The sequence below is a fragment of the Muscardinus avellanarius genome (genome assembly GCF_963383645.1).
Source record: "Muscardinus avellanarius genome assembly, chromosome: 3".
In the NCBI taxonomy this organism is placed as follows: Eukaryota; Metazoa; Chordata; class Mammalia; order Rodentia; family Gliridae; genus Muscardinus; species Muscardinus avellanarius.
In genome coordinates, this window is record NC_137788.1 from 58,333,411 (window position 1) to 58,358,286 (window position 24,876).

The 24,876-nt window shown below is 35.5% G+C and overlaps 1 protein-coding gene across 3 annotated transcripts in view; it reads left to right on the forward strand.

Moving 5' to 3' along the window:
• MIER1 (MIER1 transcriptional regulator) overlaps nucleotides 1–24,876 on the forward strand; it is a gene marked incomplete at both ends in the record, with an annotated part of 68,018 nt that overhangs the window by 32,773 nt on the left and 10,369 nt on the right. For all 3 annotated transcript variants that reach the window (XM_080693389.1, XM_080693390.1, XM_080693391.1), the window contains 7 exons: nucleotides 2,186–2,347; nucleotides 3,362–3,494; nucleotides 4,427–4,491; nucleotides 11,609–11,681; nucleotides 19,741–19,892; nucleotides 20,887–20,968; nucleotides 22,316–22,410. In XM_080693389.1, the coding sequence (XP_080549515.1) occupies nucleotides 2,186–2,347; nucleotides 3,362–3,494; nucleotides 4,427–4,491; nucleotides 11,609–11,681; nucleotides 19,741–19,892; nucleotides 20,887–20,968; nucleotides 22,316–22,410 (762 nt within the window). The remainder of the gene's footprint in view (nucleotides 1–2,185; nucleotides 2,348–3,361; nucleotides 3,495–4,426; nucleotides 4,492–11,608; nucleotides 11,682–19,740; nucleotides 19,893–20,886; nucleotides 20,969–22,315; nucleotides 22,411–24,876) is intronic.

Sequence of the window (24,876 nt, forward strand, 5' to 3'; positions counted from 1 at the left end):
TTTGGTTTGTCTCTTACTCACACTAGTGACATTAGTGGCTTTTATTGATAGTAGTAACTTAGTTGCTGAACCTGTTTAGCTAAAGTGGGTTACAGGATGAGTTTAAGAAAAGTCAGGTGAGCTAGAACTATGAGATATAGGTATTATAGCTAAGGCTTTATCAGTGCACAATGTTTCTCTTTGTTTTTCTTACTTGTATATAAAGGTACCAAACATTCCTGTCAGGTACTTTTAAATATGAATTAGATTGTGTAATGTTCTGGCACTGCTTGCTTTCTTTATTTTTTATTTTTATATTTTGTACTGGTAGTTGAACCCAGGGGCATTTATTTAAACTCTAAGCTACATCCCCAGCTCGTTGTTGTTTTTGTTGTTGTTGTTGTTGTTGTTTTGAAGCAGGGTCTTTGTAAATTGCTGAGGTAGGACTTGAACTTGACTGTCCTTCTGTCTCAGCCTCCTTCTGCTTTCATTCTTAGAGGGAAAGAGTAAGATCAAAGCATATATCACAAATGCCTGGCATATACAGGAGATACTTTGTGGTAGCTATTTCTTACTGTGTTTAAAGCTAGCCTTTTCTGTATTGTTTTCTTCTTTGCTTCTATCACTTGGTTTTGAAATACTATTTCATGTAAGTACAGACTTCTGATTCCCAAATTTCAGTGTCTTATACTAGATCCTTGGGATATGGCCCATATCTGCATAGTCCAGCTTCCTGAACACTTTGAGCACTGTGTGGTATACTATGAAAATCACAGTGTAAGAGTTGTCAGTTAGGAAGGTCAGCTGGTTGTTCACAGTAGTGGCAAAACCCTGTCGGATATGGTTTATTACCAGCCCTTGGGGTAGCTTCTCCAAGACATTGTTCCATAAGAATTGGTTTCTTTCAGAAACTGGTTCAAAAATTGGTTTCTACTAAAATATTCATTTATACTGTGAAATAGAATCACATGCACTTTATTACTGTAAGAAATTTTCACATAATCATTATATTCTTGCTCATGGATTCCTAGTGAAAGGGATTGCTTTTTGAAATCTAAATTATAGTGTCCTCAGATTATATTGTTTAATCTGATATACACATCCCCACTGTAACAGTGTGTTTAACACATAGGCTAGACTTCTATTTATAAATAAGGCATAGAATGCTAGAAAGTAGGAAATATGTCTTCTTAAGTACCATTTTTCTAGGTTCTGAACTAACCTTCCTTTTTTTTTCAGAGAATGTGTTTATGTGGGTGGGGGTGTGTGGGGGGGTCAGGTGATTTGGGTTAAACTTTTAAAATTAAAAGTTTGTTATGTTTTCCTGATGTTTTACATTACTTAATTACTGATTTCACTGGTACCTTCTGTACAAATCTGATTTCATTTCATTCTATGGGATATTTATTTCATCCACAAGAGGGCTTGTTTCTTGGGGGGATTATGGAAGGTCCCTGGCAGAGGCACCATGCTTACACTAATAACAATATGGGCTTTTGGAGTTAAATCGCTCAAATCCAGCCCTACAACATGTAATTTGTGTAATTCTAAAGGAAACATCTGACTTTGTTTCTTCATTCATGAATAGGAGATAATGTAAACAGTGTTTAACAGAAATAATAAGAATTACAGAAGGATTTTATATGTAAAAAGAGGTAACCATGGAAAAGAATGTGTGGCTAATATAATCCAGCATCATTCCTGTACATCATCACTCTTTTCCACTGTCTCGGCTGGGCTTTGAATTTCATCTCCTTTCAGAGTTTATTAACTTAGTTTATAGTGCTTGTATTTTCTAATTGTTCTGTTCTCCCAAATTAGGTATGGTAGTCTTAGTAATAATCGGTACATAAATACTGGCGGTTATTGTACATATACTGAGTTGATACAGAAAAAATAGTTTTAGAACCAGTTTCATTTATTATTATACTTGAAATTTTTAATTTTTTTGAGGTACTGGGGATGGAGCCAAGGGGCATTTAGCCTTCATGCTGCTACACTCCCAGCTTATTTTATTATTTTGAAAGAGGGCCTCACTACCTTGCTGAGGGTGGCCATGAACCTGAGATCCTCCTGTTTCAGCCTCCCAAGTAGTGGGATTATATTCATGAACCGTCGTGATGCCCACCTACCTAGATTTGTGAATTTTAGCTTAGAAATATGAAATCACTGATTTCAGAAATTGACCTTTTTTTGGTCTATTTAGGAAGGCGACATGCCAATTCATGAACTTCTCAGCCTTTATGGTTATGATAGTACTGTTCGACTTCCTGAAGAAGATGAGGAAGAAGAAGAGGAGGAGGAGGAGGGTGAAGATGATGAAGATGCAGATAATGACGACAACAGTGGCTGTAGTGGGGAAAATAAAGTAAGGTTTTATATATACAGTGGTTCCCTTTTATCTGTGGAAGATAGATGTGCTAAGACCCCTAGTGAATGATTGAAACCACACATAGGACCAGCCTTAAATGTAATTTATAAATTAAGTATTGTACTAGATTAAATAAAAAAAGATATTATTGAAATACATAATTAGAAATCCCTGTAATTTATCCCTTAGAGGTAACAGTTTGATCTGTGTTGGTCCAGATTTCTTTATAGTGCTTTTCCTAAGTAGTTCACAGAAAAGTTTTTAAAAATGTTAATGCTTTTAAACAATAAAAGCTAATTAGCAACCTGTATTCATTTTTCTTTTGTTTCTTCTTACTCAATTTTCTCTTTTAACGTCTTAGGTAACCATATTATCTTTATAAAACCTATGAAGTACAATATTATTAACTAACTACAGACTGAATTTCACCAATTTTTTTTTTTATCTCTATCCCAAGAGCCAACCCAGAACAGTGTGTTGCATTTAGTGTGTTTATTTTAGTCAACTAGTTTTATTTATTTATTTTCATTGTAATGGATATTGAACCCACAGGTATTCTACCACTGAGCCATATCATAGCCCTTTTTTCTCTTTTTCTTTTGCTTTTGTTGAGTGTGTGTGTGTGTGTGTGTGTGTGTGTGTGTGTGTGTGTTTGTGTTGTGTACTGGGGATTGAATACAGAAGCTTTCTACCTCTGAGCTATCCTCCCGGCCCTATTTAATTTCATTAATTTTTTAATTTTGAAATAGCATCTTGCCAAGTTGCTGAGGCTGCACACAAACCTGTGATCCTCCTGTCTCAGCCTCCCACGTACTAAGATTACAAGCATGCTTCCCCATGCCCAGTTTATTTTATTTTGAAACAGTTTTGCTAAATTACCATGCACTGGCTATTTTACCTGTGATCATCCAAATACTGGGATTACAGACATGCCACCATGCCTGGCTCTTTAATTGGGTTTACAACAAAATTTGAACACTGCTTAAATAAATATAACTTATTACTCCATAGGAAGAAAATATAAAAGATTCATCAGGTCAGGAGGATGAAACTCAGTCTTCCAATGATGATCCATCACAATCTGTTGCTTCTCAAGATGCCCAGGAAATAATCCGCCCACGTCGATGTAAATATTTTGATACAAGTATGTGGTATTATTGCTATAGTTAGAACACATTTGCTATTTTATATATTAAAATTCTAATATATTTTTCATTACTCTGCTTGAATTCATTTATTCTGAAATTTCATTCAAAAGTAAATGGGATTTGTTACAGGTTATTAGTTAGCAATACCAAAGCCCCTTTGTCAATGAATATACTACAGTAGCTTTGTGTGCGCTCCTTTTATTTCTTACAGTCTTTTTCTTTTTATTTGCTACTTTTCTTTGTCTCTTAGCCTTTTTTAAGGTACTGTGATGAATGTCTGTAACAATTGGGAAGCATTCTGAGTGTCTTTTTGAATGTTGTATGCCATTTTAGATTTGAGAAGATTCCGACAATCTAATAGTTTCTATATTTTCTAATAGTTTCTATATTTTCCATGCCAAGTGTAAACAAACAAAAGCTTGCCTGATTTCAGTAAAATGGAGATTAGTAAGAATTGAGGTCTTACAAACATAATCCTTTTTGCACTTTTTGCATTCTCCTAAAGTAGTGCTACAGAATTCTCCAGCTTCCAAGGAACACTGTTTGTATACCATTGTTTTGTCCAGACTCTAAGTGAAAAAATTGATACCATATAATTTATTCTGTGGCCAGGCTGTTGGTAACAGAATTAGGATCAGAAGCAGATCATTTTGACTTTAAATCAGTTTTTCTTGCATTTATATAGGAAATCATTTTCTGAGAATGCAGTCATCCTAAGAGGTTTGTTTTTTGTTGTTTGTTTATTATTTGTTGTTAATTGATTTATTTCTTTTAGTGATGGTATTATTTGATTAAAAGCATCATGGCCTAACTTAGCCTATGCCTTTTAGCATATCTAAATATTTGATGCCAAATGCAAAAATAATTTACACTTATAGAATTAAAATAAGCAAATTTTTCTATAATATTATTGTCCTATTTATTCTAGATAGTGAAATAGAAGAAGAATCTGAAGAAGATGAAGATTATATTCCATCAGAAGATTGGAAAAAGGTAGGCAGAGCCATATTTTTTCAAAACTTAGACAAATTAATATAAAAAGTTTAAGCATAGCTTTTTTTTTTTTTACTAATTATGTCTATTGATAAATTTGATGTAGTTTTTTGTCACCTAAACAATTATTGATAAATATTTCAATTTCCCCTTAGGTGAGAGATATTTATCTTTTTATAAAATGAAATAAGAGTATAGGAAGAGTTGGATTATGTTGAGCAAGTCAGTAGTCAAACCAATATTAGAAAACAAAATTTCTATAACAAGTATCACATGTCTTTAATGAGAATTAAATCCAGGGATATTTCAGACCTACACCCCTAGCCCTTTTTATTTTTTGTTTTGAAATAGAATCTCTCTAGGTTGCTGAGGCTGGTCTCAAACCTCCCAAGTGCTAAGATTACAGGCATGTACCACCATGCCTGGCACATGTGTCTTTTTTAATGTATATATAGTTTAGAAAACAACTGTGGAGGCTTTGATATTTGTTAAGTAAATTTTGATAGTTTAGATTGCAATTCTATTCTACATTACCTTATAAAAGGAAAACTCAGAATAATTGAATTTATTGAGACTTATAACTAATAAGACTATTCTATAAAGAGATGGCTTCCTCTATAACCATATACAAATAAGTTAATTTCTTTATTGGTGCATTATAGCCATACATCATAATGAATTACAAGATAGTGGAGGCATACATCACCCATAGACCTTACCCTAATTCCCACCCCATTCCCTCCTTATGTTTCGCATGATGATTGACATTGGTATGTTTGTTAAAGTACATTATGTGCATTAGAGAATTTCCCTCTTCCCCCTCCCATCCTCTCCCCTCAGTTAGGTCTCCTTACTTGCTGATTCATAGAACTCCTTCATCTAGAGTTCCTAAAAAATATGGACTGCTTCACGAATTTGTGTGTCATCCTTGCACAGGGCCATGCTAATCTTCTCTGTATCATTCTAGTTTTGGTATATATGCTGCTGAGTGAGCACAAATAAGTTAATTTCTAAAATGAATCAAATGACAGTTTTTTTTTAATAAAACTGTATAGCCAGCATCTTATTAATCAGACCGTTATATTGATTTTGTGTGTGTGTGTGTGTGTGTGTGTGTGTGTGTGTGTGTGTGTGTGGTACTGGGGGTGGAATCCAGGAGCTTTTCTACCTCTAGGCTATATTTTTAGACCTATTTTATATTTTTTATTTGGAAACAGGGTCTCACTAAGTTGCTGAGAGCCTCACTAAGTAGCTGAGACTGGCTTCGAACCTGTGCGATCCTCCTGTCTCAGCATCCCAAGCACTAGGATTACAAACATGCGCTACCATGCCTGGCCCAGATTTAAATTTTAAGTTGTTGCAAAGGAATTGACCGCTTCAGAAAATCTTATCAAATATTATGTAGACTTGGTAAAAAAAAATAATTTTTTTTAATTTTCCAAAAAGTTTTAATGTACTTTTGTGGCTTTACTTTTTTTTTTCTTTTTTTTAAATTTTTTTATTGGTGCATCATATTCAAACATCATATTGGGGTAAAAAACTTTTGTGACAGACATGTACACATCGCTGACTTAACCCCTACCCAATTCCCACCCCATTCCCTCCCCGTCCCTCCTTCCCTTGCTTGGCTTAGTGATTGACTTTGATATGTTTAAGCACATTGTGTGTTTTAGAGATTTTCCTCTTCCCTCCTCCTTTCTCCTCCTTTAGGTTGTCTTGTTTGCTCCTCTATAGGATTTCCTTTTTCATCTAGAGTTCCTCCTATGACCCATTTCTCCCTAACTCTCACATATTAGGGAAAGCATCTGCTTTCTTATTTTTTGTGACTGACTAATCTCACTTAGCATAATGTCGTCCAGTTCCATCCATTTTCCTGAAAATGATGTAACTGAGTTTTTTTTTTTTTAATGGCTGAGTAAAATTCCATTGTGTACATATCCCACAGTTTTGTAATCCATTCATCTCTTGATGGACATCTTGGCTGGTTCCATAGTTTGGCTGTGGTGAATTGGGCAGCTATGAATATAGATATACATGCATTAGTTTGGTAGTTTGCCTTCCTATCTTTTGGGTAGATACCCAGAAGTGGCATTGCTGGATCAAATGGTAGATTTGTTCCCATTCTTCTGAGGATTCTCCATACTGTTTTCCAAAGTGGTTGCACTAATTTGCAATCCCACCAACAATGTCTTAAAGTTCCCACTTCTCCACATCCTCGCCAGCATCTGTTGTCGTTTGTGTTTTGAATGATTGCCATTCTAGTTGGAGTTAGGTGAAATCTCAGGGTAGTTTTGATTTGCAAAACTCTCTCTGATTGCCAGTGATGTTGAGCATTTTTTCATGTATTTATTGGCCATTTGAATTTCTTCTTTTGTGAAGTGTCTGTTTAGTTCGTTTGCCCATTTTGTTATTGGATGCTTTGTTTTCTTTTTTTTTAATTGAGTTTCTTGAGTTCTTGAGTGTTGAGTTTCTTGAGTTCTCTGTATATTCTAGATATTAGTCCTCTAACGGTGGTGTAGGTGGCAAAAATCTTCTCCCATTCTATTGGCTCTCGATTGAGGTTCTTGATAGTTTCCTTTGCTGAACAGAAGCTCTTCAGTTTCATGCAATCCCATTTATTGATTGATTCTCCTTTTAATTTTTTGTGCCTTTGGGGGTCTTGTTGAGAAAATGTTTATCTGTGCCCATGTGTTGCAGTGTTGAACCTATGCCCTCTTAAAGGAGCTTCAAGGTCTCTGGTTTAATTTCCAAGTCTTTGATCCATCTTGAGTTGACTTTTGTACAGGGTGAGAAAGTGGGATTAATTTCCAATTTTCTGCATATGGTTAACCAGTTTTGCCAACACCATTTGTTGAAGAGGCTATCTTTTTTCCAGTGTATGTTTTTGGCCCCTTTGTCAAAAATCAATTGGCTGAAAGTGTGTGGACTTGTTTCTGGGTCTTCTATTCTGTTCCATTGGTCTATATATCTGTTCTTTTGCCAGTACCATGCTGTTTTTATTACAATGGCTTTGTAGTATAGTTTAAAGTCAGGTATTGTGATTCCTTCTGCGTGGTTTTTGTTGCTGAGAACTACCTTGGCTATTCTGGGCTTTTTGTTATTCCAGATAAATTTAAGGACTGATTTTTCTATGTCTGTGAGGAATGATCTTGGTAGTTTAATGGGCATTGCATTAAATCTGTAGATCACTTTTGGGAGGCTGTCCATTTTAATGATATTTATTCTGCCAATCCATGAACATGGAAGATCCTTCCATCTTCTAAGATCTTCTTTGATTTCTTTTTACATTGTTTTATAATTTTCTTTGTAGAGATCTTTTACCTCCTTGGTCAAGTTTATTCCTAGGTATTTTATTTTCTTGTGGGAGATCCTGAGTGGAAGTGTTTTCTGAATTTCTTTTTCAGTGGATTGATGGTTGGTGTACAGGAATGCTTCTGATTTTTTAAGATTGATTTTGTATCCAGATACTCTGCTAAATTTGTTGATCAGTTCTATAAGCCTTTTGGTTGAGTTTTTTGGGTTTTCTAAATATAGTATCATGTCATCTGCAAATAGTGAAAGCCTGAGTTCTTCATTTCCTATTTGTACTACTTTGATTTCCTTTTCTTGCCTTATTGCTCTGGCTAGAGTCTCTAGTACTATATTAAAGAGAAGTGGTGATAATGGACATCCTTGTCTCTTTCCAGTTTTTAGGGGGAATTTTTGAAGTTTTTCCCCATTTAATATGATGTTGGCAGTGGGCTTATTGTAGATTGCCTTAATAATGTTGAGATATGTTCCTTCTATTCCAATTCTCTGCAGTATTTCTATCATAAATGGATGTTGAATTTTATCAAATGCTTTTTCAGCATCTATTGAGATGATCGTGTGATTTTTGTCTTTGATTCTGTTTATATGATGAATTACATGGATTGATTTTCGTATATTGAACCAGCCTGGTAAAAAATAATTTATAGAGGAAATAACATTTATTGAAAGATAATCTCCAGATATAATCTCTTTTTTGTTTGTTTTTGGTGGTACTGGGGTGGAACCCAGAGGCTTTCTACCTCTTCTATTTTATTTGGAAAGAGAGTTTCACTAAGTAGCTGAGCTTGGCTTCCAACCTATGCAATCCTCCTGCAATTCTCCTATCTCAGCCTCCCAAGTATGGGTATTATAAGCGTGCACCACCACTCCCGGCCACAGATATGTCATCTTTAAGAGAAAAAAAAATCATTGAGGTCTTTCTTTATCTTTCTGGGGCTGATTCTAAATTTAGTGCACAAATAATTGCTTTGAAAGCAAAATAACCGAGACACCAAATTGAGTGGACAAGTCGGGATTTTTAAATTATTTAATTTGTTAATACTTCTGATTTTTTTTTCCATGTTTTTGGTTAGGTTTTCTTTTGTTTAAAGATGGTTCAAAGTTGTCTGGTTTAGGATGCATTAAGCAAACTTAAAAAAAAAAAAAAGTAACTGACCCTCTCACTTAAAATACAGGAAAAAACCTCATACTCAAAGTTTCCATTAGGAAAAATATTTGGATGTACTTAGATTATGCCACTTAAGGATTCTAGGCTTCAGCCAAAAATGACCTAATTATGGGTTTCCAAAGGTATGTTTCTCATGTACATGCATTGTGTCTCCTAGCAAAGTTATAGAAGCCAGATGATATTTAATAAGTGGTGACTGAGTTTGAATTGTTGGGGAAGCATAATTGTCTGCTATATTCAAAAAGTAACTTAAAGTCACATTGTTTACATAACTTCTCCACAAGCTTTTTTTTTTTTTTTTTTTTTTTTTTGCTTTAGGAATGAAGGGGCATCACTTAGAAGACTTCATATAACCTAAATATTCATTATTATTACATTGAATGATACAAAAAAGATGTATTAGAAAAGAGATTAGATATTAGAAAAGAGAGACATAACCAGGCTAGAATGGTGACAATTACCAGTGTACCATATATTTTAACTAATTTGAGAGAAACTGAAGACAAAAGGATTAAAAAATTGCTTACTATTGATATCATAACTTATTGAGCAAGTATTTTTCAATGCATTTTTTTTTATACTGGGATGGAACCCAGGGGCATTCTACCTCCAAGCTATACCCCCAGCCCTATTTTTTATTCTTTATTTTGAAGCAATGTCTCACTATCAAGTTGCAAAGTGCCTCACTAAGTAGTAGCTGAAGGTGTCCAAGAACCATGATCCTCCTTTCTCAGCCTTCCAAATGCTGGGGTTATAAGCATGCATCACCACGCCCAGAAATTCAAATTTATGTATCTTCTTCTTCAGTGTTCATTTAGTGTTTTGCATTTGGAGTACCCAACAAAATATATTTGATTAATAGTATTTTTTTAATGAAGAACAAAAACTTAGAGGAGGGAGATTATTGGTGGGTGGAGTATTGGTTTCTTCCTCAGGGGGAAAAAATAAAACTACAGTCGATCTGTATTTTTTTTTTAGTATGATTTTGTTGTAGTAGATAATTTTAGGGTTTTTGAAGACATATAAAATGAAAATATTTTATAGAAACTAAATGGAAATAATAATTAATTGTATATTTCTGAGGATATTAATTCTTTTGAAGTTTGTCTCCTCATGTGTAATTTGGAAATAACAGTGTCAGTCTTAATGAGACTTGATGAAGATTACATAAAAATTACATATAAAATACCTGGTTGGTACATAATGAGCTTCAATACTTTTTCTTCTCTTTCATATACAGAACAAATTAAAAGGTGAAAAGAAGTATTCTGAACTCAGTAGGAAATTACATCTTTATGCTAGTCCAGAACTTCTCTGCCCTGAGTTTATGTTACAATCACTTGGAGAATTTTAAATACCGGTTCATATATGGTTAGATTGGTGTGGAATGGATCTAAGCATTGATAATATTAGAAGCATCCAGTCAGAGTTGATAACTTGACTATTCTTGGGTAGGTGTGTAAAGTTAAAAGAAACACAGGGAGTAACATTAGAGAACTCTTTAGAGTGGAAGACACAAAGAAAATTCGTATGTAATTGTAGAGAAAATTTGTTGTATGGGATAATTTTTAGGAAATAGATCATGAGGATAGACTGGTTTTTCTTAAACAGATACAATAGTAACTTGTTACATAAGTACATTCATTACATACATTTCTTTGTCTTTAAAATTATAATAGGTAAGATGAAATCCTAAAACATCAGTGAGGTAACAGGAAAGAAGAACTTTTCCTATCCTGAGTTAACTGAACTTCCTAGACCATGATTTTGTACTTTTCTTGCCCAAATCCTCATTTTGAAAATGTCAGTAAATTTGTTCTAGTCATTGAGCCACCAGACAATAGAGGTTTCATATAATCTTAGTCCCCATGAAATCTTACTAGTGGTAATTTTCAGTTGGATTTCTAAACAACCAGTTTCACCTAATTTGGTTTGGCCATATAGATTTGATTATCAGATTTCCTCTAATAAGATTGAATTCTGGCTTTTTAGGGGAATACTTTTCAAATTTTTGTTGAAGCAGGGACTACCTTGCTCACTGATTTGGTTTGGAGTCTGATCCATTTGGTTTCTACTAAATTTCTTACAACCCCTTTGTTTTTGTTTTTATTTTTTCTTACCTTTACCTTAACTCTATTTCTCAGACTTAAGTGTACGTTAACCACCTAGGAAGTGTTAAATAGTCCTATTGCCAGAGTTTCTGCTTCAATAGAAATGGGATGGTACCTGAACACTTGGCATTTCTAACAACTGATGAAAAAGACCATGTTTTAAGACTACTGTCTTCAATGTAGATACTCTGCAAATACTTAAATTTAACCTTCTATGTTTCAGAAATTGCCAGATTAACTGAATGACCAGAATTCACTATCATTTGTCTCCATATCATGAAGTATATATTCACTGTCTACATTGCGTTTCTCCCCATTATTATTACTAATACAGTCATCCAATCATATCCAAGCTCTTTTCTATTATTAACTCATTCACCCTCACAATACTACTCTGAGGTAGTTAATTGGTTGTATCTGTATTTTCTGACAGAGAAACCAGGGAGAGTTTACCCAAGATGAAGCTAGAAAATGTATATGCAAATCTGCTACTAGAGCTTATTAATGTTTTGTGTTATTTTTAAAATAGGAAATTATGGTGGGCTCCATGTTTCAAGCAGAGATTCCAGTTGGCATTTGTAGATACAAAGAAAATGAAAAAGGTGAGTTAGTAAAGTTACATAGCTAAACTTATGCCATTGAAGCAATGTTGAACTGTTGCTTTCTAGAGAACTGTTGCTTTATATGTAAAATATAACAAGAACATGACAGCCTACTAAATAACCTCATTGGTTTATGAAAGAACTCAACATTGTATCTTTAATAACTGTTACTATTTTTTCAATTTTGTCCATATACAGCAATGCTTTTGTGTGTGTGTGTGTGTGTGTGTGTGTGTGTGTGTGTGTGTGGTACTGAGGGTGGAACCCAGGGGCATTCTACCTCCAAGCTATACCTCAGTCCTATATTTTATTCTTTATTTTAAAACAGGGTCTCACTAAGTTGCAGAGGGCCTCACTAAGTATCTGAGGCTATGGTGAACCACGATCCTCCTGTCTCGGCCTCCCAAATGTTGGGATTACAAATGTGGGACACCACACCCTGTCTGCTTTTTTTTTTAACCAAGTTAAAACATTTTCTTTTTATTATTTTTCATCTTTTAAATGCTCTGAACTTTTATCTTCTTTAATCTTTATAATTTAGTTTTTAAGCACAGGTTATTTTATGTCAGTAATAGATTTTTGAACAAATTGTAAATGATAATAAAAAGCCTAGTTACTTCTGAAACTTTTAATATTGCTAGAAAGAAATACTTCAGTAATTGTTTTTAAAATGATTTGAGAAGCTGGGCATGGTGGTACACACTTGTAATCCTAGTACTTGGAAGGCTGAGGCAGGAGGATCACAGGTTCAAAGTCAGCGTTGGCTGTGACATAGCAAGGCCGTCAGAAACCTAGTTATACCCTGTTTCCAAATAAAGAATTTAAAAAAAAATTGGGCTGGGAGCATAGCTTGGAGGTAAAACACCTCTAGATTCAATCCCCAGTTTAAAAAAAGTTTTTTTAATGATGTGAGAATGCAACTTTTTTTTTTAATGAGGTACTAGGGATGGAATACCTGGGACATTCTACTTCTGAGTGATATCCCCAGCCCTATGTTTTATTCTTTTAATTTGAAACAGGGTCTCACTAAGTTGTGGAGGACCTCACTAAGTAGCTGAGGTTATTCACAAACCTAAAATCCACATGGCTCAGCTTCAAGTGCTGGGATTACAAGCATGTGCCACCACACCTGGCCAACTTGTATATTTGTTTATTTTTACTTTATTTATTTATTTATTTATTTATTTTTTGCGGTACTGGGGATGGAACCCAGGGGGCTGTCCTTGAACCACGATCCTTCAGGCTCAGATTCCTGAATGCTAAGATTACAAGCATGCGCCACTATGCCTGGCTCAACCTGTATATTTATTTATTATTTATTATTTATTTGGTGGTGGTACTGGGGTTCCTGGAAACCCTTCTACCTCTGGGCTACACTCCCAGACCTATTTTATATTTTTATTTGGAAACGGGGTCTCTTAAGGCAGCAAGGCTGGCTTCGAACCTGCACAATCCTCCTGTCTCCACCTCCCAAGCGCACGGGGATTACAAGCGCGCATGTCACCATGCCCAGCCAACTTTTATGTGCAGTGAGACATCATTCAAAGCTAGGCATCTTTTAGTTTTTCACATTTCACCTTTACATATACAGAGGTCTTTGGAGTTGAGAAGTATTTTGTTGCTTCTTTTCTTTTCTTTTTTTGGTGGTACTGGGGTTCCTGGAAGCCCTTCTACCTCCAGGCTACACTATCAGACCTATTTTATACTTTTCTTTGGAAACAGGGTCTCTTAAGCCAGTGAGGTAGCTTCAAACCTGCATGGTCCTCCTGTCTCCACCTCCCAAGTGCGGTGATTACAAGCGTGCGCCACCACGCCTGGCTGTTTCTTTTCTTTTTAGTATTCCCTCCAAAAACATATTTCATAATAAGTTTAAATATGACCACCTATCAGGACAAGCAGTATGTCAGAGACAGTCAGGTTTTCTATCTTGAGAATTTAAGCATGTTAAATTATATAAGAAAGATCAAACTAGACTTAGAGAAGTGACGTTTCTTTGGAGGAGTCACTGGTATAGGGCCTTTCCTCTATTTTGAAGTTCCGGACATTGAGACTTGTCAGGATACGCAGAATTCAACTTCATTTATGGTATCTTATGTACATAATCCAAACTTGTCAAATTTTTATGTAAACTAGAATGTTAGAAATAACTTTTCAAAAATAGAGTGCTAATTAGTGCTTCTTGCAGAAAAAAATGCAAGATATTTTTCATCAGTTTGGTAAGCATAAACTTTGTGTGTGTGTATGTGTGTGTGTGTGTGTGTGTGTGTGTGTGTGTGTGGTACTGGGGGTGGAACCCAGAGGCTTTCTACCTCTGGGCTATACTCCCAGACCCATTTTATATTTTATTTGGAAACAGGGTCTCACTAAGTTGCTTAGAGCCTCACTAAGTAGCTGAGTCTGGCTTCGAACCTGCGCGATCCTCCTGTCTCAGCCTCCTAAGTGCGGGGATTACAAGCGTGCACCACCACGCCCGGCTAAGCATAAACATTTTAATAAAAGTGCCCCTCTGACCAAGATGTCCTGGTATCTTTATTGTGGGGGTTACTTGATGAATGGATCAGAATTCTTCTTTTCATTAGTAGAAAGCCTTTTCATCTGAGTATCCTGAAGGGACATTAACAGATTTTTCTTTCTGCCCTCTAGTGTTAGGGAATAACAGCATAATAACAGTATTATGGAATAACAAGAAGGAAAAGTCTGTACATGTTCAGTACAGTGGTGTAGGGTTGGTTTTTTTTTTTTTTTTTCCTGAATATTTTCAATCCACTCTTGGCCGAATCCACACAAGTGGAACCTACAAATAAAGAAGGCCAACTCTATTTTAAGCCTTTGTTTATTCATCCTTATTACTAACTAGTTTATTCTTGCCATGGAGGCACTTAATTGTTGCCTGAATTAATAATTGGGTGCAGAATTGTGTTAACAATACTGCTAATAAAATCAGTAAACATGGATCAGTATCTAGGCATCTGTCCTTAATTGCATTACTTTCTTTTCTCCTCATCTATAAAATTACAATAACAGCTTTTTTTTTTTTTTTTTTTTTGTGGTACTGGGGTTCCTGGAAGCCCTTCTACCTCCGGGCTACACTCCCAGACCTATTTTTACATTTTCATTTTTGGAAACAGAGTCTCCTAAGCCAGCGCGCGCGGCTGGCTTCAAACCTGCGCGATCCTCCTGTCTCCGCCTCCCAAGCGCGGGGATTACAAGCGTGCGCCACCACACCCGGCCAATAAAAGCTTTTAGTTGTAGACCTTTTTTAAGTTTACATGCTATATTTTTTAGTAACAATTAGCCTCATAGTGCTTGGTACATGGTGAGTGCATAGTAGGTGGTTGTAAATAGTCAAGTGATAATTTATCCATCATATTTAGATTTTATTAAATAGTTCACAGCATCAGTTGACATACCCTTTTGTTTGCAGGTGACAACCACCTAGTTCATTTAGCTTAACCAAATAAAATATATTGAGTTGCTCTACTGGAAATCTGTGCTGACCTAGCTTCAAATATAATTGGATTCAGGGGCTCTTAGGATATCAACAGTCCCTCTCTGGTTTATTGTCAGACAGGCTAAGATGGCTATTGGAAGCTCTTATTACACAGTCCTTATAGAATGAGAACCAGCAAAACTGAGGGTTTCTTTATCCTCTGGTACTCCAGCAAAAGTCCTAGAGAGAAAGAATCCCTAGTGACTCACCTTGAGTCATGTGTCTGGCCAGAAGAAATCACTATGAGCAGAGAAGAGTGACTTCTCTGGCTTGCCTTTGTCATTGCTCATTTATCTATTCCTGAGACCCTTGGGTAGTGTCAACCCCATCTGGACCGTAAGGGAAAGGATTTAATTTCTTTTTTTTTTTTTTTTTTTTTTTTAATTGCGGTACTGGGGACGGAACCCAAGGGCTTTCTACCTCCGAGCTATGCCCCCAGCTGTATTTTATTTTTTATTTTGAAATAGGCTTTCACTGAGTTGCAAAGGGCCTCACGAAGTAGTAACTGAAGCTGTCCATGAACCACTATCCTCCTGTATCAACCTCCCAAATGCTGGGATTACAAGCGTGCTGCACCACCATCACCATGTCTGGCTAGGATTTAATTTCTAAAGGGATGCTGGGCAAATGAAAAACATCTTACTTCCTTACGTGATTTTTCAGCTATGCGTTTGCTTTATTGTTTCTTAGACTATGTGCTAAATTGTAAACACTGGTTTTGTGATAAGACAAGATTAAACAATGCTATTAAGCAATCTACAATACACAGGACAGCCCCCCGACACACACACGCTACTCAGAATCATCAAGTGAAAATGTCAATGCCAAGATTGAAAACCTGGACTATGAGCCAGGCTTGGTGGTGCATGCTCTTTTGGAAAATGGAAAAAATAGGGAAAAGGAACAGTTAACCATATTCCTAGTCAAATTTTTATACATGCATGTCAAATTTTTGATAGCCAAAAACTACTCAAACTCATGGGCTCAAGTGATCCTCCTGCCTCAGCTTCTCAAGTAGCTATAGGATGTGCCACTGCACTCAGGTCTTATTTTTCTTTCTTAAGTAACTTACCTGGGAAATTGAACAAATACAGTACTCTTGGTTGCTGCAGGTTGAGTATCCCTTATCCAAAATGCTTGGGACAGAAATGTTGAGAATTTCAGGGCATTCTACATCTTGAGTTTTCTGATTCAGGATGCTCAACCTGTAGTGGTACTGTTGAGACAGTTTATTTAGCCTACAGATAGGAAAAAGTATAACTTAAATGATGTCAGTTAATCACAGTGTGACCTTTTAAAAATATGGTGATTACTTCTGTAAATCCCATTATTGCACAATAATTAATAGTGCTGTGTGTTGTCAGCACAATAGGGCTATATTGATTAGATAGAATTTTTACTGGGTGTTAAACATGAAATATACTTCTTTTAGTCATACTGGCAATTAATAGGTAGACATTTACTGATTGGGAATTAATTTTCCAGGTTGTAAAAGTTTGCTTATGGTTTTGTGCTGCTGATTTGTTTCCTATATCAATTTTTTTCTTTCTCTGGTTATAATGCATAATAATCCTCTCATTCTTTCTGCTACCTCCCACACAGCGGACTTTGTGAAATTATTTTGATGACACATTTTGCTTATTTGAGAAGCCTTACCGGATTATTTTTGATTTTTCTAATTATGTTTTGAATAATCATATAGCTGAAATGAGACTTGTCAGTGATATGTGTGGTCCAAAACCAGCACTGACAGATTTATCTGTGAACTTATAAGAAATGTGGAATCTGGGGTCCTTTTCATACCTACTGAGTCTGAATCTGTACTTCAGTCAGACCCCATAAGAAGCACTTCCTCAACTCACCTATGTTAATACACTATTGAACTCTTAATAACTTATAATCACACACAAATGATATTTTCCAGTAATGCCAGGTACATGTGTTTGTGGTTAGCTTTAAAAAAAATGTTTTAACATTTAGGTTTGGTAATTTGTTTAGAATTAAATAGTTTCAGAAGATTGCATTATATGCTAGTGATTGGAATCTTTCAATATCCAGCCTGATCGGGTCAGTTAATATAATTATGATTTTTTTCCATTGCTACTGTAGGTTTTTATTCCCTTTATATTGCATAAATGAACATTATTTCTTCTTGGCCTTTGGTGTGTTTATCATAATAGGGGAGTTCAAAATTTCTGATCCTTTTGATATTATGTCATTCCATGACAAATATTTCATTAAAAGAACTGTAGCTTATTTTTATTTAGCTTATAGTCAGAAATTACATATTTTATTTAGAGTATAAAATTAATGGGAAACTTAATTTGGTATTTTCTGGAGCCAGTAAAGGTAGTAAGGTTTTATTCTCAGTAGAAATGCTACTTGTTCTCACCTGTGGTCATTATTGAGTATATTGTAATTACATAAAATGAAAAGTATTATTTGGATATTGATTAAAAAAATAATCAGGGCCGGGCGTGGTGGTGCATGCTTGTAATCCCAGCACTTGGGAGGCTGAGACAGGAGAATGCACAGGTTCAAAGCCAGCCTCAGCTACTTAGTGAGGCTCTCAGCAACTTAGACTCTGTTTTCAAATAAAGTATAAAAGAGATCTGGGAGTATAGCCCGAAGGTAGAAAACCCCCTGGGTTCCACCCCCAGTACCACCAAAAAAAAAAAAAAAAAAAAGATAAGGAAAAGGGCAAAGGTGTAGCTCAGAGGTAGAATGCCACTTGGTTCAATCCCTGTATCACATACATATAAAAAATCATCAGGACTACCATACTAGTGTTTAGCCACAGTTCCTGGAGTCTGACTTGTGATTTGGTGCCATCTGGTGATGATTGTCTGCTTGGCTTAAAATCCTCTGTATTCTGTACCTATAGGGGACTTCCAGAGTATTAACATTGATTCTAGAAACATATTCCCAGTGGTTTTTGTTTTGTTTCATAGGCTTAAGTGGGTGGTCTGGCTGGTAGAACATTTGGGACTCTGGACCCACCTTTTACCTTCCTTTTCCTGAGAAAGCTTTGTCTGCCCCCAGAATATAAGTAGTCTGCTCCTTTTGGAGAATAGAAGCTGAGCAGAAAATAAAAATCAATAGCAGTATATTTATATTTACTTTATCATGGGAGTTTATTGTATTTGCAATTTAGAATTAGATTAAAATTATATCAGCGGGTTAGAAAACAAATAACATTTTTTAAGGAACATTTCTAGATAATGTCTTTTGAGCTGTACTTTGAAGAAGAGTTTTTTGGAAAGTAGAAAAAGGTTTTAAAGTATATGTGGTTGGAGAGGTAAGTGATTTATTGAAAAACAATATATTACTCAGTACATAGGTAATACTTAATTACTTTTAATTCCTTCTCATAGTAAAAGGAGTGAGTTTTTGTTTTGTTTTTTTAATCAGGGTCTCAGGAAGTTGCTGAAGCTGTCTCCAAACTAGAGTCTTCCTGTCTCAGCCTCCCAAGTACTGGAATTACAGGTGCAAGTCACCTTGACTGGCTTTAAAAACAAAACTTTAATACATTTATTTTTTTCTGTCTCCATTTTTTTTTAGGTTGACTCCTTAAATGTTTGTCTTTTATCTTAAAAAAAAAAGCAAAAACATTACACTGTCTTGAACTCTGCTTCCTCCATAGTACAACCCTGCCTTTGCCCTCATAACCAAACTCTTAAAAGAGTTTTCTAAGCCTCCTTTCCTCTCATTTTATAAATTATAGTGAGATTTGAGTTCTAATCTTATGATTATAAAAATAATGAAACAATGCATTTAGACTTAATTGCTTTTCAAAAGTTATAACTTATTTTTATATATAGTATGCTTTCATAGAAAAATAACAGACTAAAAATGGCCCCATATCCCACCACCAGGAAATAAGCAGTTGCAGTACTTGAGGCTGAGACAGGAGGATCACAGATTCTTGGCCAGCCTCAGCTACTTAATGAGCCCCTACACACCTTAGTGAGACCCTGTTTCAAAATACAGAATATAAAATAGGGCTGAGGGTATAGCTTGGAGGTAGAATTCCCTGAGTTCAATCCCCAGTAGCACAGAAAGAAAGAAAAAGAAAGAAGGAAGAAAGAGAGAGAGAGGAAGAGAGAGAAGAAGCACTCTTATCATTTAGTGAATATTCTTCTAGATATCATTTCAAAAATAATAATGATAGCTAACATCTATTCCATTGACCCTTAATATGTGCCACAAATGTTTTAATGTCTTTATATTCTTGTACTGTCACATAATTGAGTTATGGCATAGATGAGGCAGAAGGAAAGGAAGTAATGTGCCTAAGAGCAAACAGATAATGAGTAGTGGAAATGATAGTCAGGCCAAGACAGCTTGGGAGTTGGTAAGCTCCAGTAAGGTAGACTATATATGAAGGAGCTGTAAAGTAGTCCTTCCCCCCTTAGGCTGCAAATACTGTCCAAGAAAGAAGTTATCCAAGTAGTAGGACCACATGTCTTAGTTTTCACCATTTGGCTCCAAGTATGAGTTACTTCTGTGATAGATTTTAATATAAACTCAGATTTTGGCAAGTTTATTCACATTGTTTTACTAATTTAGTGTATGAAAATGATGATCAGCTCCTATGGGACCCCGAGTACTTACCAGAAGATAAAGTGATTGTATTTCTTAAGGATGCATCTAGAAGAACAGGTGATGAGAAAGGTGTAGAAGCAATTCCTGAAGGATCTCACATAAAAGACAACGAACAGGTTTGTGAATAAGAAACAACTGTTAGAATTTTCCTCAAATAAATTACCCATACACATTTATATAAATGTAAATGCTGTCACTCTCAGTATTATTCTGTCTAGCAAAATTTTCTTTTATGTTATTAACAGAATTTTGAGATTATAATCAGCATAAGATACCCAGTGTTACTCTGTTTACTCCATTAGTATGATTTCAGCTCAAATAAACAAAAATCATGATATGACTTAAAAATCATGTTAGACTTTAAAAATACTTTTGGCTATCTCTGAGAATCTGGATATCATCAATTTGGAATACTCATCTGAGATAGTGTATTTTGTACAATGTAAGACTGATGCCTACCATGAGCCTAATATTATAACATTTTTAACCTTTTTTATCATTGTCTTTTCCTTTCTGGTTTACTTGAAATTATAATAGGAATCTCGGCCACAAAAAAGGGAGGAATTCTGGTATATATAAAAATGAAATGCTATACATATATATATTTTGTGTGGGGGCGGCTGCTGGGGGTGGAACCCTGGGGCTTTTCTACCTCCGGGCTATACTCCCAGACCTATTTTTTTTATACTGTATTTGGAAACAGGGTCTCACTAAGTTGCTGAGAGCCTCACTAAATAGCTAAGGCTGGCTTCAAACCTGTGTAATCCTGTTGTCTCAGCCTCTCAAACCTTGGGATTACAAGCATACACCACCACATCTGCCTGAAATTCTATATTTTTTTATTTCTAAATTTTTAGAGTACGATGACTATCAAGTCAAGAGTATTTACATATCCTTTTTTGTACATATGTAGAGCTAGTTAAATACCAGGATTGAATTGATGTTTGTTTTCCCTTGGTGTTCTATATGTTGCATTCATTAAAATTATCTATACTCTAGAAAGAATACAAATAGTAGGCTATGGAAACACTTTAAATTCCTAAGAAATTATTGCATTGAACTGAACTGTTCATAATCTGGGTCATACATGGAAGCTTTTTCTTTTCCTAGGCTTTATATGAATTGGTTAAATGTAATTTTGATACAGAGGAAGCATTGAGAAGATTAAGATTTAATGTAAAAGCAGCTAGAGGTAAGCATAAAAGTTAAAATTTTACTTGTTTTCATGATTTGGCAAACATTTGAAAATTAAACTCTTGAGTTTACGTAAATATATCTTAAACTTAATAATACTCATCTTTCTGAATTTAATAAATATTTACATTATTGGGAATGGGATTAAAGCTGTCCCTTCTTTATAAACAGTTAAGTGAAAATGTACAAGATCATTACGTTTAATCATTTCAAAGTATGTTTGTAAAGATTCTCATATTTGATCTTGGTAGTAGTGTAAGCCTTTGCCAGGGATAGTGGCTCATGCCTATAATCCTAGTGCTTGGGAGGCTAAAACAGGAAGATCACAGGTTTGAGGCCAGTATACAGTAAGTTAGTGAGACCCTGTTTCAAAATATAAAAAGCATTGGGAGGTATAGTTCAGAGGTGGAATACCTCTGGCTCCTACTTACCCTGTTCAATGCAAGACTATTGGTTATATATAGTTAAGTGTTTATTTATTTAACACAAATTTGAGGGACTCCTCAGTTGTTTTTGGTTTTTTTGTTTGTTTGTTTGTTGGGGTTTTTTTTTTGTTTTGTTTTGTTTTGGTTTTTTTTGGTGGTACTAGGGGTGGAACTCAGAGGCTTTCTACTTTCAGGCTATACTCCCAGGCCCATTTTCTATTTTATTTGGAAACAGGGTCTCACTAAGTTGCTGAGAGCCTCACTAAGTAGCTGAGGCTGGCTTCAAACCTGCATGATCCTCCTGTCTCAGCCTCCCAAACATGGGTATTACAAGCGTGCGCCACCACGCCCGGCTGACTCCTCAGTTTTGAGGTCATAAATATAAGCAGTCCCTGCCTCATGTTGCCCGCCTGCCTATGAAGGGAAGCTGAAAAATTCTTAAAAGGGGGACTAGAGAGCACTATTAAAACCTGTTGTAGTTTAACTCAATTTAGTTGAGGAGAAAGGATTTTAGGGGAAGCTTCCAGAACAAAAGGATAATTTTTCTGAGATAAAGAATTACGTAGGCAGAGGGGATGAGATAGGAGGCAAAAGAGATACTATGCACAAGGTCTGAAGTAAGAAAGAATGAATTTAGCAAGTTTAAGGAAATGAAAGGTGTCTAAAACAGTTGGTTCTTGAGGAATTAGGATTAAGTGCTCTAAATTGAAGCTGGAAGGTACCAGCTAGAAAGCTATCATTTTATTAAATCAGAATCTTTTATCACTGTACCTTTGCAGTCCTGAGTATTAGGACTCAGGCATGTAAAGTACTTCCTTCATTTTTTACCATAAAGTAAAATTTTTATTTGTGGTTTTCTTTGTTATTTGCAACATTTTGAGTCAGTATTGCTTAACACCCCCCCCCCCCCATTTTTTCAGAGGAATTATCTGTCTGGACAGAGGAAGAATGTAGAAATTTTGAACAAGGGCTGAAGGCCTATGGAAAAGATTTTCATTTGATTCAGGCTAATAAAGTAAGTAAGGATATATATTCTCCTTTAATATAACCCATATTGTTGTATTATCTTAATTTACTGTATTTTCTAATGTTAAAATTTATAATATTATAACTTTGGTATATAGCTAATTGTAATAAGTATGCCAAGACTTTCTGACATACTAGCCAGGTTTTTTCAGTGCATAATCATTTGTCATTCTGTTTTGGTAATATCAATCACATACTGTATATCCCCAAAGAATTCTATAATTACTTATAGATTTTTTCCTGGAGTTTAATTCTTGCAACTGAACTCAGGTAAATTTTTTAATAATATTTACCCAATTTCATAGTATAGGAAAATGAGTTGTTCCTGTGGAAAATTAGGACCGACAAAATTAAAGTCTCAAAGTTTAAATATTGGAAATTAATTCTTAGGCTTTTGAACATTATATTATTTTTAGTGAATGTGAGGAGTTTGGCTTTCCGTATTTCTTATGATATAATTTGTAAAGTTTTGTGGATGACTTGTGCAGGACCATGTTGAAAGTCTTGACTTACGTCTCAAGCTCTAGTCTTTCACCATATTCCTCTTTTTTATCCTTCTGGCTGTGACTAGATAATATCCAGGTAATTTGTTTCAACACATATTTAACATTAATTTATATTTGTTAAAGGACAAATTCTGTAAGTTAATTTTTTTTAATGTTAGGCATTAAATCACGCATTCTTAGATAGGCATGGTGGCACACATCTGTAATCCCAGCACTTGGGAGGATACGACTGGAGGATCACAGGTTCAAGGATAACCTCAGCAAGTAGTGAGACTTTCATCATTCTAGTGAGACCCTGTTTCAAAATAAAAATAAAGCTGGGCATGATGGCGCACACTTGTAATCAGCTGAGACCGGAGGATCACGGTTCGCAGACAGCCTCAGCTACTTAGTGAGGCCCTCCACAACTTAGTGAGACCCTGTTTCAAATTAAAGAATAAGAAATAGGGCAGGGGGTGCACCTTGGAGGTTGAATGCCCCTGGGTTCCATCCTCAGACTTGCAAAAAAATAAAAAATAATAAAATTAAAATTAAATTGGAGCTGGGCGTGGTGACGCATGCTTGTAATCCCTGCACTTGGGAGACAGAGACAGGAGGATCGCACAGGTTCGAAGCCAGCCGCACTGGCTTAAGAGACCCTGTTTCCAAATATAAAAAAAATATAAAATAGGTTTGGGAGTGTAGCCCGGAGGTAGAAGGGCTTCCAGGAACCCCAGTACCACCAAAAAAGAAAAAAGAAAAAGAAAAGAAAAAAAATTGGGCTGAGGATAGCTTGGAGATAGAACATGCCTGAGTTTGGTTTCTAGTAACTTTTTTGGTGGGAGGGGGGGTGTTTGGTACTGGGATGGAAGCCTTCTACCTCCAGGCTACCCTCCCAGACCAGACCTATTATATCTTTTTTTTATTTGGAAACAGGGTCTCTTAAGCCAGAGAGGCTGGCTTCGAACCTGCACGATCCTCCTGTCTCCACCTCCCAAGAGCAGGAATTACAAGGGTGCACCACCACATAAATAAATTTTTTAATCTATTACTTTATTGGATGAAAGGAACATTGCAGACAAGATTCTTCTGTCATTCATCCTTAATTCAAATACTGTTAAAAATCATGCTAGGTTACTTATGGAGGGCATCTCATAACTGATGTATAGCCCCACCAATATGACTGTGACTCAACTATGAGCCAAAAACTTTATTTTTTTGCAGTACTAGGGATTGAACCCAGGGGCATTCTACCTCTGAACTGCACCTCCAGCCCTATTTTTTATTCTTTATTTTGAAACAGGGTCTGACTAAGTTGCAGAGGACCTCACTAAATAGCTGAGGCTGGCCAAGAACCTGCAATCCTCCTATCTCAGCCTCCCAAGTACTGGGATTACAAGTATTTGCCACCATGCTCAGCCAAAAACTTCTTAACATATGATGTCAAGTCTAATAAGACCTTGATTTTTTTTATTAATATTTGAGATGGTAGTCTTTTAATGTTATAGAAGTTATCTGATCTCTATATGTACTAGTAGCTCTTTAGAATAAAGAAGAGACAGTAAACTATGAGGAAGAAAAATAATTCAGTGAAATTATCAAGACTGTTTTTATGCTTGGAACTAAAATTCAGATCTTAATATCATAAGTTCTATTATTGAATGTTTATTTTATTGAAGGTTTTTATGTTGATTTGCATGCCCCAAATGTCTCTACTTTTTGTTTTTAATAAAGTATGATTGACTTGGCTTAAATCTGTCAAGAAATAAAAATCTGTATGAGGCAAAAAGGGAGCTTAAGAATATCAGTTTGCCAGGAGTAGTGGCACAACACTTGTAATCCCAGTATTTGGGAGGCTGAGATAGGAGGAATGAGGTTCGCAGATAGCCTCAGCTACATACATAGTGAAGGCCCTCCACAACTTAGACCATGTTTCAAAATAAAGAATAAAAATTCGGGCTACGGGGTTG